The 21,022-nt window shown below is 41.5% G+C and overlaps 1 protein-coding gene across 5 annotated transcripts in view; it reads right to left on the bottom strand.

Moving 5' to 3' along the window:
* The window catches only part of ATRNL1 (attractin like 1), a 1,022,247-nt gene that overhangs the window by 736,458 nt on the left and 264,767 nt on the right, over positions 1 to 21,022 (bottom strand). For 4 of the 5 annotated variants that reach the window (XR_004001240.1, XM_030569367.1, XM_030569368.1 and 1 more), the window contains exon 13: positions 16,976 to 17,094. Coding sequence is in view for 4 of the 5 variants with exons in the window: in XM_030569367.1 (XP_030425227.1) it covers positions 16,976 to 17,094 (119 nt within the window). In the remaining variant the exon portion in view is untranslated. Of the gene's footprint in view, positions 1 to 12,487; positions 12,576 to 16,975; positions 17,095 to 21,022 lie in introns of those variants that run through there. The other variant, XM_030569370.1, reaches the window with a different exon arrangement.

Here is a 21,022-nt window from a genome sequence, read left to right as displayed (position 1 = left end):
GTGCTGAGCTGCACCCTTCTTACCCACATCTGCGGCCCTCACTGCCCCCCTAGACCTGCAGCTGGGAGCGGGACTGTGGCTCCGGAAGGGAGGGATACGGACAGGGGTAAGGCAGTGGAGGCTGGCGCCACAGCTGGGGGAGGTGCAGAGCCTCAGGCATGGGGACAGCCACATGGACCCCGGATCTGGCGACCGGGACCCTGGGGCCACAGCCAGGTAGGACCCTGGCACAGGGCCGGCAGCTGAGCAGGATCCTGGGACTAGCAGTGGAGCCCTGAGGGCTGGTGGCTGACAGTACCCCAGGCCAGCTGTGGAGCCCCCAAGCAGCAGTGGGGATGGCAGTTGGGACCCTGGGCCGCAGGGGCACGGGGCCAGCAGCCGGGAAGCCGGGTGCAAAACCTGGGGATGTTGCAGCACACCCTGCAACCTATTTCCCGCGCCTATGGGCAAATACAGTTAACGCTAAGACTCACTGTTTCCACATTCCAGAAAGAGGGTTGGTGAAGTAATATCTTTTACTAGACCAACTTCTGTTGGTGAAAGACAAGCTGTCAAGCTTACACAGAGCTCTTCTTCAGATCTGGGCATCTTTCCACATTTATAATACAAGGAGTATGCAGTAGTTAAAAATAAAGCATAACCAATTTAGCTAGGTACTGCATTTGTCAAATCCACTCCATCGCTAGATTAGTACTGGCACAGAATTCCTAATCTATATCTCATACGCATTTGTTGTCTTTTCACAACAAAGTAATAGTACCATTATTAACAAAAGTCCCCACGCTCACTTAAATGTAAAGACAGGCCTGTGCAACAATATGAAAAAAAAAATTACATCCACAAAGAGACCACACACTCAACAACTAATTTAAAAAAACGAAGTTGGGTTTGCTTCCTGCAGTACTAGCTTTATGACTGCTCTAGGTCATAAAGCAATTTATTCTCCAGTTCTACAGAAAGAGAATTGTAGGCACTGGGTACATCTACACAGGATAAAAGACCCATGGCACGGTCGCAGCTGGCCCAGGTCAGCTGACTCTGGCTCATGGGGCTTGGGCTCTGGGGATAAAAATTGCTGTATAAACATTCAGGCTCAGGCTGGAGTCCCTCCACTCTTGCAGGGTCCCAGTGCCCAGTGTGCAGCCTCAGCCTGAATGTCTACACAGAAATTTTTCAGCCCCAGAGCCCAAGCTCCACAAGCCCAGGGCAGCCATGAATTTATCACTGTGTAGATGTACCCATTCAGACCCTCCCCATTAGCTCACCCTGCAACTGTTGGGAAGACATTTAGCTTCACTGTTTTTCAATTTACCTGCTTCTAAGATAGGTAAGTATTATACACATTTCCTCCTGAGAATGTTTTGAAGACTATTTAATGTTTGAAAATTACTTTAAAATCATCCACAGTGTGTATAGCAGCACCATTAGCATTAGCAGAAGCTGACAGTGCCACCAGTATTTGCATTTGGTTCATATTTACTTGGCTACAAATTAATTACACAAGCATGTGTGCAGTGTTGTAGCCACATTGGTCCAAGGATATTAGGGAGATGTGATGGAATATCTTTTATTGGACCAGCTTCTGCTGGTGAAAGAGACACGCTTTAGAGCTGCACAGAGCTCTTCTTCAGGTCTAGGGAAGGAACTCAAGAGTGTCACAGTTTGTTCTGCATAAATAGTTAACATGTTCTATGAGATCATTCAAGGTGAGGTGGCCCATTAACACCTCTGCAGTCACACAACAAAAAAGGAGGGCTAGTGGGTTACAACTACAAAAACTCCACAACCCACAGAATACCACCTCTGGGAGAAACCATGGCTCCAAAACCCACCACACGGCCACCATACAACATCTCAACATCAATTTATTAAGTCTACTTCTAACTGTAACAGTGTTATCTCCAATGGACTGACCTTCTGCCCCACCACAGAACCTGATACCATACTAACACATGGAGAACTAGAAACCAGATGCGCCCTCCGCATTTGCTCTTTCAAGTGCAGTCCGCACAGTTTCCTGTTATGCTGTTACAAAGCCACAAGCAGCGGAAGCTCCCCAATGATGTTACATTCTTGCTTAAAGTTGTATTGCTCTATATTACCAATTGTATTCATGCTTATGAACATGTAATCAATTAATGTAAGGAATGAGTGAGATAGTGTGAGTGACAGCCAATGGAAAAGCAAAGAAGCAAATATCGCCTTTTATGGAACCATAGTATTATCTTGGTGAAGGTGGCCAGGACAGTTACCAAGAAGGAAATGTAACAGCACACTAAACTTGGGACTGGACCAGAAGCAGTAGAGCCCTCCTGCGGATCCGAAGGAACTTCAGGGACTCTTGACAACCCACGGCCGATCTCTGGGCAGCTGACGCCTGGCCAGCCTCAGCCATCTGTGAAATAGAAACTAACATCCATGCCTGCAGCCTGCCAGCACGAATGTGTTGTGTGTCTGAGTATAATTGTGCAAATAAGGGAAGCAATAAATCAACCCTCAGTGCTGCTCTAGTTCTCCCTCTGTTTGTGGTTATTTCTTGGCTGGTTCCAAGAACAAGTAACACTACCCACAACTACTACATCCCCACCAACAGTTATATGAAAAAAAGAATCATCTGCCTGGACATCCCACCATGGGCTCATTATGTTGATTGCTTCAGGAAAAAAATTGACTGTGAAATCCATACTAAATATCAGATCCACCACAATCTCTCTACCACTGGGAGGACAGCTATACAGTCCCTGAAATCCAACCACCAGTAGCAATCAAACCAGTAGACAAAGAGGGTGCCATCATAGCCCTCAACCATGATAACTACGTCAATGAGGCCAACTGACAACCCTATATCATCACCAATTATGAAGAATTCAGAGAATACCCCAAAACACAGTTCACCCAGGAATTTAAGGATATGATCAAAACCTTTTTTCAAACAACTCCAGGAGAACCTTTACTAATTCATCTCCCAGGAACCCACCCCAGGGACCTTCTACATACTTCCCAAGATACAGAAACAAGAGAACTCAGGCAGGCCAAACATTTTTTAGCCACAGCACTCTCACTGAAGAAATATCAGGACTCATAAAAAACCATCCTCCAACCACTCCTTGCACAAAAGGAGTTTCCTCCAGGACACAACCAACTTCCTCCAGAGCTCCACAGCACTAACAACCTCCCTCAGAACACCATCCTTGCCACCATGTATGTCACTTCACTATGCGCAAACATCTCTCAAAATGATGGCATCGCGACGCTGCCTGCCTCAAATATTCTACAAGATAATGGATAACACTCAGATCTCCATCCCAAACACATCAAACTCATCCATTTCATCCTCACCCATAATAATTTTACATTCAACAACAAACATTTTCTCCAAACCATGGGAACAAGTATAAGTACTAGGATGGCTCCCCAACATACCAACTTTTTCATTGGCCAACGTGAAGAAGAATTTCCAGACAAATGTACCACAAAACCAATGATATACCTGTGATATGTTGACGATATTTTCATCCTTTGGACCGAAGACCTAAATTCCCTCTCAGATTTCCACCACAACTTCAACCAGCATCCCACCCATCAAACTCTCTGTAGAACATTCCCACCCCAGCATTAACTTCACAAACACCATGATCAGCTTCAACAATAGAACCTATGGACAAGAAACCCACTCACAGATCACTATGCTTACCTTCACAGGCATTAACAGTCCACTTCACATTGAATGGTTTCTTAGAATGTGTGTAAGAGACTTATGCTTAACAATCTGTTCCACCTTTAGTTAGCTGTGACACTCTGAGTACTTCACCAGACATGAAGAAGAGCTTTGTGTAGCTCAAAAGTTTCTCTCTCTCTCCAACAGAATTTGATCCAATAAAATATATTACCTCACCCACCTTGTCTTTCTTACACAAGTATGTCAAATGACACAAACCTACTTTCAGCCTAAAGCAACATCAGAATCAGACTCCAAATTCTCCCTTTAGCCACATGTAGTGTGTGTTGGCAAGGGTGAGAAAGAAAAAGAACACGTGCTATTGTGGTAATATTAGATGGCAAATATTACAGCACACAAATACAACCAGAGAAGGTTAATAACACGGTAAAAAGTTTATACTAAAAAGAAAAACACTTGGAAAACAGGATTTAGTTATTTTTCTTCCTTTACTCATACCCTTAATCAGTGTGCCACCAGGATCCTGTACTAGGAATTCATTTTCCCCACCATCAGCAAAAACAACTTTTATACTATTAATACACTTCTTAAAATCCATCAAAAACGTTAAATTACAAGGTATTTTCATTGGTATTATGGGCTACTTTTTAACTAATACCTCCAATATGATAACAGGGCCCCTTTTAGTTTCTGTCTCACAGCCAGAGGTAAACTTAAAAGGCTACTGGGATGTCACAGATATATTAAGCAGCAAAGAAATTCAACTCATTAACTGAAATAGAAAGACAATCCCTTGGGATGGTTTATTCAGATAAAAGTCTAAGCTAAATAATCCATCAACAGCAGGTAGCATAATTACAAACTTACCCTAAGGCCTTCAAAACACTCCAGGTTTGTAGATACCTAAAAATTTTGTATAAGTTTAGCCATTTGTCACACGTCGTTTTTTGATAAAAAGCAATTTTATATGTATCTTTCTGTAACACATATTGAATGTGTCAGCTACATATATTATTTCTTCAGATTTCTAAAATGTAGTTAGAGGCTCCATCCCATAAATTAAAATCATCGTATAAGCAAAGGACTGCCCATAAATATATCCTCTCCTCCATAGACTCAGAGAAGGGAGAAAAGAAAAAACAGGCTTTGCCACATAATCAGGAGGTTAATAAATCTGGGTTCTGGAAGACCAGGAAGGAGAGCAAGTTCTAAAACCCAAGGACACTGCACAGAGCCAAGAACTTCTCATACACATTGAAGGAGCTCTGGCTCAAGCATTTCTGCTGACCTCAACTGTACGTAACCAGATGTCAAATCATTTAGCGCCTTATCGGTTAAAATGAACATACTGAATACAAATGTTGACAATGCAGCACTAGTTTAATGTGTTGTCAATGTGCAATTCTACTTAATAATCAAACTGTGGTATTCTACACTATCTTGGGCTTCTGAATGCCCCCCAAATGTAGGCCCACATTACAGCAGGCTAATTTCAAGGTGACAAAGGCACGGATAATTGTGGGAAGGTTTATATTGAGGGGAAAAGATCACATTTGTCTTGTCAGACTCAGATGGGGAAAAAATATCACTGTTTGCCACAGCTGCTACCTGGACATCCAGGAGCAGCTCAGGATATATGACAGCACCTCCAAAATGCACACCTGTTTCACAAATGGCAGTCACATTCCCCCAACAAGGGGTGCTGATATAAATTCCCCCCAATTCTTCTGGCTGCTTCTCTCAGCCCAACATCATCTCAGTCTTATCTGGACTGAGTCACTGCCAGCTAGTTTTCAAGCTCATTCTAGGCACCAGCTAATTAATTTTATTGCTCTAGTTGGGTAAGATGTGTTGAAGACAGAGCTGGGTGTCATCTGTACACAGAACACATTGCAACCTATGTCTCCTGACTAACCCTCCAAGAAGCCCCACATAGATACTGAATAGTAATATAGATAAGACATATGCAGCACATTTATATGATTAAGGTGAGTTTTTTGAATCTTTAATGATGTACTGGTATACAACAAAAACATGTTAAATGGGAGATGCAACACTAAGATAATGCAGCAGGTTAGTGCAGCATTGGTGCTATTAGTGTATCAACCGCCTGCTCATCATTAAGGAAAACAATCCACTTGTAAATTGCTAGGTACTAAAGCAGTGCAATTTCAATGAAATTTCAATTATATACAGAATCAGCTTCATTAATATTGGAGGGAACAACTATGTTTTAGGGGTTTGTTTGGTGCTCGTACTGGACCAGATGCCCATTAGTAAATAGACTATAAAAGGTACCTGTTATTTTTCAGATCTACAGCAGAGGCTACTGTAAAACAAACATGAGAGAGCCAGATAAGTTGTTCTTGAAGCCTATGTAGCTGCATGATACACTGTTAAAACAAATGCTGCAAAGTGACAATGTCTACATGTACAGTATGCACACAGAAATTCCACAGAATCTTTAGTTTGGCTGCATTTGGTTTGGCTTAATCACCATATATATTGACAAAACTGCCTGAGAGACGCATTACAATGAATTTTAAATTACAAGTAAGCACCATCTGTTCTCATACAGTGCCTCCCCTCCCCTGCTCCATATTCCTTGTTAACACATCATCACAATGTCAAAATCCCAAAGCATTCAGGCTGTTTTAGAAAATTAATTCTTCTCATAGTAACATTCCATGTTACACAGAGTTTTCTGAAGAATCTAGGGTATTTGTACCATTATTATTTAATAGTATAGTCTACTGAACACAGATAACCCAAGGCTATTTAAGAATCTTTAAGAGGAAATTCAAACTCTAGTGACTATTTTATTATAATGTACTCTATATTGCATTCCATTATTCCGAACCCTTATTTCCCTTAAATCCAAGTTACACATTGCTTCCTTGAAAATCTCATTAGCTCAGTGTAAATGTACATCCAATAGGTAATTCATATAAACCTAGTAAATTATAATCTGAGCTAACAAAACCAATGACATTCAGATTTATGACAGCACATCTGTTACTCAAGTTCACACACTGCTGTGGGACATGTGTAATATTTATGCACAAGGGTATAAATAAACTGACATTTTCATTTCCTCACTTATGTCTGATTTAGTTTCATTCTTAGGTTCCAATCCTGCTATTGATATTTCTGTACCCACGTGTGTCATCCATTGCAAGATCAGGGCCCTAATTCTGTTTTATCTCAGAATTTCAGAAATTAGCCATGGAAAAGGCCTATGAAATCACCTGGTTCATTCTCCTTTTACTGAAGGATTGTTCTGGAGAATAATATATTCTTCGACAGATTTATCCAGTATATTTCTAAATTATTCAAAGCAATAGGACTTCCACCATTTCCCTTGGGTGACTACAGTATTCTTCAGTCTAATAAATCTCACTATTTGAGATTATTTCAGCTAAATTTCCCTTTCCTCAGACTGACAATTCTAAATCTATTTATATTTCCTTGAGCCATCTCAAATAAACAATATTTCCCCATCCTTGATGTTTAACTAGGTGGATGATTCTCTTTTCCTTCAGATCACAGTTAAGGTGTTATTTCAAGCAAGGGTTACACTTACCACTAAAGCAAGCACTAGTTATCCCTGTCCCTCAAATTGATATACTGATGTTTATCATCACCCTTTCTTCATGGTCTCCATTAATCTTCAGTCCACTTGAGGGTGCTCAAATCCAAGAGCATTTTAATTTATTTTGTGCTCTACTGAAGTCTGTTAGCTCAGCCTTTAAGGAATGTCCCAGCCACTTATCCTCCTATCCCTGACTCAACCTGACTCCCTGTGCCATGAGACGTCTGTGGAGATGGTGCAGAGGTGGCTTCGTACCAGAAGTAGACACCATTTGTGCCAATGACATTCACCAGGACGACCATGTAAAACATCAAGTGAGTTTCTTTCCTGTGGGGTCCCGCTGGGATCAGTTCTTGGCCCTATAAAAGACTTGGAAGAAAAATATAAAATCATCACTGATAAAGTTTACAGATGACAAAAAATTCGGGGAGTGATAAAGAATGAAGAGGACAAGTCACTGATTTAGAGTGGTCTAAATTGCTTGATATAGTGGGTGCAAGCAAACCAAATGTATTTTAATACAGCTAAATATATGTATATAAATCGGGGAACTAAGAATGAAGGCCACACTTACAGGAGGGGGACACTCTTTCCTGGGAAGGAGTGAATCTCAAAAAGAGTTGGGGGAAGTGGTGGATAATCAGATGAACTTGAGTTCCCAATGTGATGCTGTGGCCAAGATTGTTTATGTGACCTTTGAATGAATAAAGCGGGGGACTCTCAAGTATGAGCAGAGGTTATTTTACCTGTTTGTTTGACACTGGTGTGGACTGCTGCCGGAATACTGTGTCCAGTTCTGATGCTCAGAATTCAAGAAGGATGTTGATAAACTGAAGAGAGCTCAGAGAAGAGCCACAAGAATGATTACAGAATTAGAAAACACGCCTTATAGTAATAAATTAAAGGAGCTCAATCTACTTATCTTAACAAATAGAAGGTTAAGGGGACTTGACTACAGTCTATAAGTATCCACATGGAGAACAAATATTTAATGATGGGGCCTTCAACCTAGCAGAGAAAGGTATAACAAAATCCAATGGCTAGAAGTTGAAGCTAAACAAATTCAGACTAGAAATAAGACAAATTTTTAATGGTAAGAGTAATTAACAATTTACCAAGGGTCATGGTGAATTCTCCATCACTGACAACTTTTAAATCAAGACTGGACTTTTTTCTAAAATATATGCTACAGCAGAGGTGGGCAAACTATGGCCTGCGGGCCACATCTGGCCCATGGGACCGTCCTGCCCAGCCCCCGAGCTCCTGGACCAGAAGACTAGACCCCAGCCCCTCCCCTGCTGTCCCCTCTCCCCCGCAGCCTCATCTTGCCCCACCGCTGGCACAATGCTCTGGGCGGTGAGGTTGTGAGCTCCTGGGACAGTGCAGCTGCAGAGCCCGGCCTGACCCAGTCTTTGTGCTGTGTGATGGCGGCAGCGGTGTGGCCCGGCTCCAGCACGGTAAGGTGCAGGGAGCAGGGAGACTTGCATAGAGGGCAGGGGAGTTCGGGGTGGTGGTAAAGGGGTGGGAGTGTGGATTGTTGTTGGGGGGAAATGGGGTTGAATGGGGGCAGTGGTCCCGGGGGGGCCAATCAGAGGCAGGGGTTCTGGGGGCAGCCAGGGGATAAGGAGAAGGGGTGGTTGGATGGGGCCAGGGTACTGGGGGGGCATCAAGACTGAGAGGAGAGGATGGATGGGGGACAGGGAGCATGGCTGGGTGGATGCGATGGGATCTCAGAGCGCCCGTCAGGGAACAGGGAAGTTGAATGGGGCAGAAGTCCCGGGGGGGGGCAGATAGGAGGTGGGGGTCAGGCCACGAGCCCCTCCCCTAACCGGCCCTCCATACAATTTACAAAACCTGATAAGGACCTCAGGCTAAAAAGTTTGCCCACTCCTGTGCTATAGGAACTATTTTGGGGCTATCCTATGGTCTGTTTTATGTAGGAGGTCAGACTAGATCAGTGGTCACCAACCAGTGGTTCTCGATCGACTGGTCAATCTTGGAAACTTTCAGTCGATTGTGATCTCCAGACACTAAAAGTCCGGCGGTGCTGTCATGGTATAATTCCCCAATCTGAACCTTAGAGTCCAAAAGATGGGGTACCAGCATGAATTCCTCTAAGCTTAATTACCAGCTTAGATCTGATAAGCTGCCACCACCCAAAAATATAGTGTTTTGGGGCACACTGGTCCCCCCAAAAACCTTCCCTGGGGACCCCAAGACCCAAATTCCTTGAGTCTCACAACAAAGGGGAATAAACCATTTCCCCTCCTTTCTTCCCCCAGATCTTTCCTGACCTGGGTACACTAGGAGATCACCGTGATTCAAACTCCTTGAATCATAACACAGAGAAATCAGGTTTTTTCTCCCCCTTCTCTCCCCCTCCCAGGCTTTCCCTCCCTGGGCTATCCTGGAGAGATAGACAGATTCAAGCTCCGTGAATCTAAAACACAGAGGAAATTCACCTTTCCTCCCCCACTCCTCCTTCCCTTCTCCCACCAATTCCCTGGTGAGTACAGACTCAATGCCCTTGAGCCTCAACAAGGGGAAAAAATCAAACAGGTCTTAAAAAGCAAAGCTTTTAATAAAAAGAAAGAAAAAAAGTAAAAGTTGTCTCTGTAATTTAGATGGTAAAAGTTACAGGGTCTTTCAGCTTGTAGAAACTAGAGAGAAGCCTCCCCCCAGCAAAAATACAATTTAAAATACTTCCAGCAAAATACACATTTGCAAATACAGAAAACAATCAAAAGACTGTAACCGCCTTTTCTACTTAATACTCACTATTTTGAATATATAAGAGACTGTAGCAGGGAGATTGGCAAGAAATCTGGTTACACGTCTGGTCCCTTTTCAGGACTCAGAGAGAACAAAGCAAAACCCAAAAAACACAAGCAAAGGCTTCCCTCCACCGAGATTTGAAAGTATCTTGTCTCCTGATTGGTCCTCTGGTCAGGTGTTGCAAGTTCACAGTTTGTTAACCCTTTACAGGTAAAAGAGACATTTGGCTCCCTGCCTACCCTGGCCCTGCACTACTCCTGGAAGTGGCCAGCACATCCTTGAGGCAGCGCAGCCCCTGGAGGGAGGCAGAGGGTCTCCGTGCACTGCTCCAGTCTGCAGCTCCATTCCTGGCCAATGGGAGTTATGGGGGTGGTGCTTGCAGAGAGAGGCAGCACGCAGAGCCATGTGTCCCCTGCCCAGGGGCCACAGGGATGTGCTGGTCGCTTCCGGAAGCAGCATGGGGCCAGGGCAGGCAGGGAGCCTGCCTTAGTCCCACTACATCGCCGCCTGAGGTAAGCACCCCCCAACGGGAGCCCACATCCCAACTCCAGCCCTGAGCCCCCTCCTGGGGCCAGCACCCCATACCCCCCCCTGCACCCCAATCCCCTTCCCCCACCCTGAGCCCCCTTCCAGAACCAGCACCTCATACTTCCTCCTGCACCAACACTCTGCCCTAGCCTGGAGCCTAATCTTGCACCCAAACTCCCTCACCTCGCACCCTCTCCCACACTCCGAACATCTCGACCCCAGCCCAGAGCCCATACCCCAACCCCTGCCCCAACCTGGTGAAAGTGAGTAAGGGTGGGGGAGAGTGAGCGACAGAGGGATGGGGAATGGCGTGAGCAGGGCGGGTAGCTCTCTACACCTGCTCCAATGGAGGGAAAGAGAACAGATACCCCAATGAAGTGCAGTTTCCTTATCTATGACAAGGTTTTATGTTGTCTTATATTTATATACATTTGTAATCATGTTAGCATAGCTGGTCTTCCCACATTTTTATCAATCAACTTCAATAAATGAAAAAGAAAAGGATTTTTTTTAATTCATGTATAAACACTACATTTCAATACAAGACAAGAGCATAATGTGCCGTATAATCTCATTAATCAGCCTCGGTGTATTAATATGTAGCTCAAGAATGCAACTGCACAAGTCATCACTTACAGACTTTTCTGTAACAGAACCTACCCCATTAGTAAGTGCATTTGTGGTTGTCTGTAAACAGACCCCAAAGAATTATTATCAGCAACCCATTCCATCCCAAAGTATTCCCGGTTATACTTACATATATTATGAAGCATACAACATACCCAATCACATGTATGGCATTAAACACACTACCGTCCAAATGAGTTTTAATGGTGCCATGTTGCTTTCAGCTGGCCAAAAGCACATTCCACCATCATCCTGCACCTGCTCAACATGTATTTAAGCTACCTCTTGGCTGGTTGGTGCAGGTACTGATAAACCTTCATATATCAGGGGAGCAGAGGAGAAGCTGGGTCACCTAAAATCACAGTTGGTACAGACACCCTACTGATGACTGTGCTATTACAGGGGAACGATTTATAAGCTTGTACATGTTGAAACAGGCCAGACCTCTGGAACACCCTAGAATCATGCACCCTACCTGTGCATCCAGTGTAGGTTTCCATGAATATGCTACAGTAATTCACAAGTGCCTGCATAAGAATGGAATAGTAATGTCCTTGCTTGCTTCAGATGGCAAGCACAGGATATGTATGTGGCTGGTATCAATAGCACCAAAACAGCTCAGGAACTCCATGAGTTCAAACCAGCAATTATTTCAGAGATATTTCAATTTTCACAACCTCTAGAGCGAGCACAGCATTAATTGCCTAGTAATCCTCCTTGAATGCTGTGCCAGCCATTGATTTGCCAACTCGAAATGACAACTTCCACAAGGTGATAGCAATACACTTCTGGACCATTATTGCCTCTCTTATCTGGGTGGTCTATCACTAAAAGTCTGGGTCACATTCCTCAGAAGCTCCAGGAATGTGGTTCTCTCATGTGAAAATTCTGGGCCCATGGCGGGTCATCCTATGTTTCCACCATAGTGAAGACCCACCACTCTGTGCTTGTGGTCCTGATCCAGTCTGCATACAGGAGGGGTGTGGGGGGCGGGGCGGACTATCATGAAAAATAGCATCAGCTCAGTCCATGCCTCCATATCCACATGGTCCCATTCTGTTGTTGCTGTTGTGCTTCTGATTGTAAATACAAACCACTGCCTCTGTCTTCTTCAGGATGGAGGTCACCTCTGAAACACCCACCATGGTTTCTTGACAGCAGTTCCTGCAGAGGCACGCCGACAAAACATTGCCCCCAATAAAAACCAGCATCTGTCAGCTACGTTTATTAGTGTGAGCAGAATCCATATTTTCAGCCCATAACAGCACATCACACCAGCCTGTGTTCTGCCAGGAAATGAATTTTCCAGTCCTACACCATTTCCTTCCACAGCTCCCTGAGTGGGCAGACAAGTCTCCCCAGGGCACTCTGTGACTGTAAATATAGAGTGGCACAGTAAGCTTTGACACTATGAATTATGGGATCCATGTCCAGATAGCTTTACTGCTACTTATGGTTACATATAGCGCCCTTGCAGACATGGGGCGTGACAGCAGCATGCTGATATCAACAATGTACTTGCACAGTAGTGGGTTAGGCAACTGTTCATTGACTAACCTGCAATTGCACACCCACGGTTAGCATGCAGTGAAGACATAGCCTGAGTAAAAAGACACAATGTGCCCCAAGTTGATGTAGAAGGATACCAGGAAATGGGGGGCGGCATCTTACATCCTATCCACCAAGGTATCATGCACAGTTTGGCCCCAGAGATATTACTGTAGTATCACATTTCAGCCCTTAACTTTATAAATCATTCAAATAAAGTGAATTACTTTATGAAGTAATCATCATTACTTTTCATGGTTCTCTTCCTTTCCGCTCACAGATAATTTCTTTTAATATTTGGTTCCATTATTTTAATAGAAGCCAAAACCAGAATTTACCAGACAGTAACTACAAAGATTGTTTTTTCCCCCATTTTACACTATTGAGATCAAATTTGCTTTTTTATTCCAATTACCCACTGCCTTCCCTGTTGTCAATGACTTATCAAAAATAATTGATAGTGGTTCAGTGTGTTTGTTAACTAATTCTCTTAAGATACAGACACATATATACTCTGGACCTGCTGATTAGTATAGTTCAAAGGCTTTTGTTGTTTTTTTTAACCATTCCTCTTCTTTTTATCAACACTACAAATGAAAAAAACCTTCATTTCTTCCTAAGTCTCAATACTTACCCATATTTTCTTGTGTAGAAACAATTCAGTGATTACTCTAAAATGGCTGATACTAGGAGGTACCAAACTGTCTATTTGTAAATAAGAAGTCTTATGGAATTAGTTGTATTTGTTTTTCTTGACCAGCTATTTGGGTCAGTTAGTTGTATCTCAAAGCAAGACTGATTTTTTTTAATAAACTCATTCTGATCCTAAAATATATGGAGTACTTAGATATATGGTGAAGGTGAGCAATGGAGAGAAATAAAAACTTATTTTCAATAAACAAGAAGTGAAGTTTGCTAACAAAAAGTCCACCCTAGGGTTTGTGAAACTGCTTTTCTGTGACACTGAACAATCTCTGAGCCACAAAACCCAGTAGGATCAGTATTTGAAAGTCCAGTTTATCATCCCAATATCTATATTTTAGCAATAGAAGCCTAAAACTGAACAATATTTACTTTTTATATTGTGATTTTCTCTCTTTTCAATAAAATTCTGCTTTATTGACAACAAACTGACCTGGGTTTTAGATGGTATGAATTGGTAGAGTCAATTTCTTACACTACATTGTGCCTCAGAGAAAAAAAAATCAAAACTCTGACCTTGAAACAGGAACTCATAATGGATTGTACAGTACAGAGTAAGATCCAGAAAAGATTTAGCTCTACCATGCCAAACAGTTGCACAGTACCAATGGAGAGGGCCTTTGTGAGCTCAGGTAGTGCCAGATAAATGACCTGAAAGTTACTATTGGCTACCACTGGAGGTAGCACTGCCTACTTGCTAAAACACCAAGCTAGCATTGTGGAGGTTTAGCTTTAATTCACAGTTCTGCCACTGAGTTGCTGTGTGACCTTGGGAAACTCAACTTCTTGGTTTCTTAGTCTCCCAATTTACAGAATATGGGTATGCTACCCACTTTTGTAAAGTGCTTTGAAATCTAAAGATGAAAAGTACAAATTATTATCATCATCATCATTATTGTCTATCTTTTCATGCAAGCCTTAAACAAATCTACATATTTTTGCTTTATTCTCGCCCCCGTCTCCATTTCTCATAGGCTGTTTATACCTTCAGACCTTTGAGAACTATCCTTGTGAAATCCAATAGGCTTTCCTATGTTCTTTCACAGCAATTCTTTTAAACATCCAAGAGAGCTTTTGTAATTTTTGGTTTTGTTTTTAAGGAAAAATCTTTTATTGAGATTGCAAGTGAATTTATCTCAGGGAAACTAAATAAACGTCCTCTGAGTTCTGCTGTGCATTTAAGTGCCTGGCATATCATCCAAGTACTGCTGAATGACACTGACACCATGAGTAAGTCAATCATAATTCACACATTTAAAACCTGCTCAAAATTTACTAATAACCTAGCTTGCATTTTGCTGTCACTGGTGTTTGTGCAGTGAAGTAACAGGTAGATGGAGACTCCAGCTGCAGTGAAATTCAAAACACAGCATGAGTCAATGTTTTCTCTTTTTTCCCGTTTCAGTATTTCTATTTTACAGGAAATGTGCAGTCAAGGAAGGAAAGAAGCATAAGAAATAAGAGCTCATGAAAATAACAGCACTCAGGAGACCATTGTAAATTTATATTAGATATTAATATTCATCAACATGTTCATCAGTAACCTTCCCGAAATGCTGGTGAGGGTGATCCCTATATATTGTAGATTCCACAATATGTTGCAATTTCAAATACTATTGCTCTTTATTCCTATGGGCTAATTCTTTGATGGTCAGTAAAATGCTACAGTGTGGTGAGTTTATGGAATTTTACATCTGTTTTAGCGGTAACCTTGCAGTACGTCTGATGCTTCATATGGGTGCCATGTAAGAAATTAGATAGATTAATAGATTCAGTTAGGGCACCAGACTGAGAATCAGGAGACATGAGTTCTGTTTCAAGAATTGTCACTGACTCACTACATGACCGTAGGCAACTCACATAACTTCATTGCCTCAGTTTCCCCATCTGTAAAATGGTAGTAATCATACTTACCACCTTTGAAAAACACTTTGCGATCCATTGAAAGCACTATGAAAGTTCTAAATATTATAACTATTATTTTCTGAGTCATTATTCTAGTGGGAACTGTCAAAACTTCTCAATTTTGTAAACAGCTCCATGTTATATTGTCGTGTAACATGATTGTGTAGGGTTTCCATTGTAAAGAATAAGTAATGAGTACTAAGCCTCGTGGATGATGCTGTTGATCTGACAATACCTGTTGAGATTTCAGTGAAGCCTGGGGACTTAAGGACCTATCTCTCATTGAAATTCAAGAGGAGTTAAATCATAGAATTGTAGGACTGGAAGGGACCTCGAGAGGTCATCTAATCCAGTCCCCTGTACTAATGGCAGGCCAAAGTATTATCTAGACCATCCCTAGTAGGTGTTTGTCTAACTTGCACTTAATCTCCAAAGATGGACATTCCACAACCTCCCTAGGCAATTTGTTCCAATGCTTATCTACCCCGACAGAAGTTTTTCCCAATGTCCAACCTAAACCGCCCTCACTGCAATTTAAGCCCATTGCTTCTTGTCCAGCCCTCAGAGGTTAACTAAAACCAATTTTTCTCCCTCTTCCTTGTAACAACATTTTTATGTACTTGAAAACTGTTACCATGTGCCCTCTCAGTCTTCTCTTCTCCAAACTAAACAAACCCCCACTTTTTTTCTCCAATCTTCCCTCATAGGTCATATTTTCTAGACCTTTAATAATTTTTGTTGCTTTTCTCTGGACTTTCTCCAATTTGTCCACATCTTTCCTGAAATGTGGCACCCAGAACTGGACACAATACTCCCATTGAGGTCCAATCAGTGTGGAGTAGAGTGGAATTATTACTACTTCTGTCTTGCTTACAACACCCCTGCTAAGACATCCCAGAATGATGTTTGCTTTTTTGGCAACAGTGTTGATTCATATTTAGCTTGTGATCCACTATGACCCCCAGATACTTTTCCACAGTACTCTTTGGGCAGTCATTTCCCATTTTGTATGTGTGCAGCAGATTATTCCTTTCTAAGTAGGGTACTCTCCATTTGTCCTTACTGAATTACATCCTATTTACTCCAGAACATTTCTCCAGTTTGTCCAAATCATTTTGAATTTTAATCCTATGTTAGATGTCCAATCTTTGCTAAACTTTTTGGTGAAAACTGAAACAAAAAAGTCACTTAGCACTTCCGCCATTTCCACATTTTCTGTTATTGTCTTTCCCCACTCATTTGAGAATAATGGGCCTACCCTGTCCTTGGATGCCTATCTCCCATAGATTCCTTTAAAAATCCCAGCCAATGCTGCCATATGTTCGCTTTTTTATATGTTAGCAGACTAAGAACTTAAATTACCTGGTAGGGTGTAGGATAACTTAGAAAGTTCCTTAGTTGAAGGATTGGGAGAAGTCAAAAATAAGGTAACAGAAAGTTTAAATTTTCAGCTGTTTTTCTTTTGCATTAACTCTCTTTACTATGTATGAAGAAGTGGTTTTTCCATATTTTCAAATATTTTATTTATAATATAACATTTTATTCAATGCTGTTAAATGGTAAACTAATGTTTATACAGAAGCAATGTTAACTATATATCCATAGACTCAAATACTCACCATACTGCAGTTACTGTTTGCTGAAATGCACTTCTTGTCATCACACCACTGGCAACCATTTGTATTAGCGGTACAACTGGCACAGTCTGCATATTTGTAACATCTGTCATCTGCAGCAGCTGTAGTACAAATGAGAGACAAAACAAATGGCAAGATGAAAGAGAGTGTGTCACATTTCTTAATTCACACATTTTTAACAGCTGCTTGGGACAATATCTGGCATTTTTTCATTGCAAACAATCTAAGATGCAATTTACTTAATAGGAAATCAACCATATTAGGTTAATGTTATTTACCCCCTTTAAAACACCTGTTCTTTAAACACATATTAGTTGAAGTTTCATAAGACCCTGACCTGTCAAAGAAACGAACAGTCCTTGATTTGTAAACTATAGACTGATACTAGAACACAACATGGATCAAATAAACATGTTAATAGCCTTTTATTCTATCCCTTGTTCATTAATTTAACAAAGTGAGTAAAGTATACTTTTAGGCGTGACCTCCTTACAAAAATAGTAGGTCATTATGCAAAATAACAGCAGTAAAACAAGTAAAAATAAAACCTAACAGGACCATTCTGTAACTGATAAGAATCAATTCTCTCTTAATTTCATAAACTATCAATACTGTATACTGAGTGGAGGTTGTTCGTAACTCTGAAATGTTTGTAACAAAATTTTATGATAGCTCTTTCAAAAGTTTACAACTGAACATTGACTTAATACAGTTTTGAAACTTTACTATGCAGAAGAAAAATGATGCTTTTACCCATCTTAATTTAAATGAAACAAGTACAGAAAAAGTTTCCTTACCTTGTCAAATCTTTTTTAAAGTTTTCCTTTTTTTTAGTAGTTTACATTTAACACAGTACTGTACTATATTTGCTGCTGCTGCTTCTTTTTATTTATTTTTTTATTTATTTGGTCTCTGCTGCTGCCTCATTGCAAACTTTGGGTTTCAAATGAGGTGTGTGGTTCATCGGTCAGTTCGTAACTCTGGGGTTTGACTGTAGTAAATTACCATGGTTTTAAAAGAACAACCATTTGGAATATGGTACAAAGATAAACACTACATATTTTTAAGGAAAATAAGTATGTTTAATGTACATTTTACTAGATTTTCAATACAAAATATATTTGAAGAATAGTTTGTTCTCCAATATATTGTTTTTATTTTACTCATCTTAACTATTTCACTTGTAGTGTTACAATAATAGATAGTTTTGATATTTCTAAACCCACCATTCTCTTGTGGGAAACCAACTGGAGTTGTTAATTTGGGGGCTCATTGGTTTGCTTTTTGGGTTTTTCTGGCAATGAAGTAGCAAGTATGTGGCATTTTGGACATTTCTGCACTGTCATAATTAGCAGACTAATCACACATTTTTTAAAAATGTTTATACTTAGCTGTGAGCACAGCATTTACCATACTGAAAAGGTGGGTATGAGATTTACATGAAAATCAAAATGTATGTAAAACATACTGCAATATAATCTGTTTTACAAAAACATTAACCAATCTCTGTTTTGATTTTACCTTAGCTAAATCGTAACAGAACTTTAATATAGTCAGAAATCCAGTGGGATATATGCTGAGCTGTTCCAGGTTGCCCTTTAATCCCCTCAGCATAGGCCACATAAGTCTAGGAGATGACCTAAAAAATGAAGTCTAGATAACAGGATACAGCCATTTGGATATCCAAGGTATAAAGCTTTCCTCTGAGTTGGAGTGAGGTTCAGAAAAAGCATTGGAAGAGGCATGGTTTGATTGAAGTGGAATGCAGAAAATAAACTCATGGTGTGACTCAAGAGAGACCTTTTCTTTGTGAAAGACTGTGAAACATGGGTCAGCTAGAAGTACCTGAAGTTCAGACACTCTCCTAGCAGAAGTAATTGCTACCAAAAACTGACAGAAGCAGCAAAGATGATGTTGACAAAGGTTCAAAAGGACGATCCATTAAGTCTGACAAAACCAAGTTCAGATCCTATGTGAAATGGGTTGTGGGTGTGTTGTCCTCAATGAAAACGTCAAAACGATTGCTTAGTAGCTGGTGACATGGATCTGCAATTGATGAAGCTAAACACCTATGTCAAGGAGGCTTAGATCTCCCTCTAGGGACATCCTGGGCTCTTGGCTGATAAAATGAGAACATATAATGAGATTGAGTTTAAACTGTTTCCATTTCATTATTAGAGTGTAAACTCTCAGAGAGCAGAGTTGCTCAAGAATTTTTTAACATGCACATGGTATCATAAGGACTTTTTTGGAGGGAAAACAACTTAGAACCTTCAAACAAAAGGTCTTTGATAGAAATAGTTGTAGCCATGAAATGCAAAGCAGTGTCTGGTGCATCAATGGCTTCTTGAAGGGAAGTGCAGGCTCTGAGACATCTTTCAGATATTATTGCCATGAATGGCCTCTTGTAGTCTTCAAACAATTTGTTTGCAAATTTCGCTATTGATGACCAATTAATAAACATGTATTTGGAAGGCAAAGCCTGGTAATTTGATACCCTCAGTTGAAGACTTGCAATGGTACAGGTTTTCCTTCCATACAGGATTTATTAGCTGCAATGACTTCAGAGTCTGAAATACAATAGGTCAGTGGTTCTCAAATTTTTTTCCCACCTGAGGATCACTTGAAAATTGATGAAGATGTCAGTGGACCACTTAATGATCATTCCAAATGTTGTTTGTACCGTTAGCTAACTATTGTAAAGCTCTTTGGATAAAAGTGTTATATATTAAAAAAAAATTTTTTTTGTTCTACAAATAAAAGCACACAACTCATATTTTAATATCAGTAGCCTTACCTTTCTAATGTGATGGATGTGCCCTCTCTCCCCTACCGCAGCAGCCCCCAAGCTGGGGCTGGAAAGGAATGGGGTCTCTCCCTCTCTCCCCTGCTGCAGCAGCCCCCAAGCTGGGCTAGGAAGGAAGGGGGTCTCTCCCCTGTCATAGCAGACAAAGAGCTGAGCCTACGAAGGAGGCCATCCCTCCCCGGCAGCCACAGCCCTGGAGCTGGGGAAAGTCACCTCTATTTCTACATATCCCAAATTCCCCCCACCCCCTAAGGCACACACCTGCATGGCTCCATTAATTAGATGGTGGCCCTTCATTCTCTTGTGTGCAGCCGCCCAGGTGTGCACCTTAGAGGGAACTACTCACGCATCACCTGAATGGAGCTTGCAGACCACTGGTGGTCCATGGACCACAGTTTGAGAACTTCTGGGATAGGTGAAAAAGTAGTCAAATTCCTGTTGAGGAACCTGGTAACACTCGTCCACATGTTTGGCAGTATGTGGTACAGAAGCCGGTCTCTGCCAAAGTGCTGTGGCTGGCTTTAAAAAGGGCTTTGTAAATGGGAAAGGCAACACTTTCAGGTGCTGGAGCCTTCAGAATATCTAAAAAATCATGCAGATTGCCCTGCACAACTTCTGCTTGCACCCACAGGGATATGGCCACCCTCATAATAAGATCCTGAAAGAGCTTAAAGTCTTGAGGAGGAGAGAACTCTGCTGTTATGGTCTCAGAGGAAAATGAAGAAATGTAGGGAGGTAGTTCTGTAGTTTCATTTCTGGGTTTCTCTTCCTCAGTTGGTCTCAAGATTGGGGGTAGCTGATAGACCAGAAGGGGGTTTTCCCTGACAGCAATAGAGGCTAGAGATGCTGACTTTCTTCCTAACTTCACTGCAGATGGGGATCTAGAAACACAGAGCAATCCAGAGTGCCTAGTAAGGCAAGGGTGGGTAGTTCAATCTCTGCACTGCACGCAGTGATGGACACTAAGCCGTGTCTGTAGAATGTGACTTGAAAGGTAATCTAGAAGGCCTTGCAAGATGAATAGGCCATGTTCAAATTTGAACAAGAGGAGTTGCAGCCCTCTTCAGGAAACAGAGGAGCTGCTCTGGTGGGCGGCAGGGCAGACAACAGACAGCAATGCATGCTGTTGCTTGGATAGTAATGCTAGAATTGAAGCTAGTTTTGTTAGACAAGTTAGATGTCTTCAAGTCACCAGCGTCTGAGGCAATGCATCCTAGAATATT

The sequence above is a fragment of the Gopherus evgoodei genome, chromosome 7, assembly GCF_007399415.2.
Source record: "Gopherus evgoodei ecotype Sinaloan lineage chromosome 7, rGopEvg1_v1.p, whole genome shotgun sequence".
Classification (NCBI taxonomy): domain Eukaryota; kingdom Metazoa; phylum Chordata; order Testudines; family Testudinidae; genus Gopherus; species Gopherus evgoodei.
Note: the sequence above shows the minus strand (reverse complement) of the source record. Positions and strands in the feature narration are given on the sequence as shown.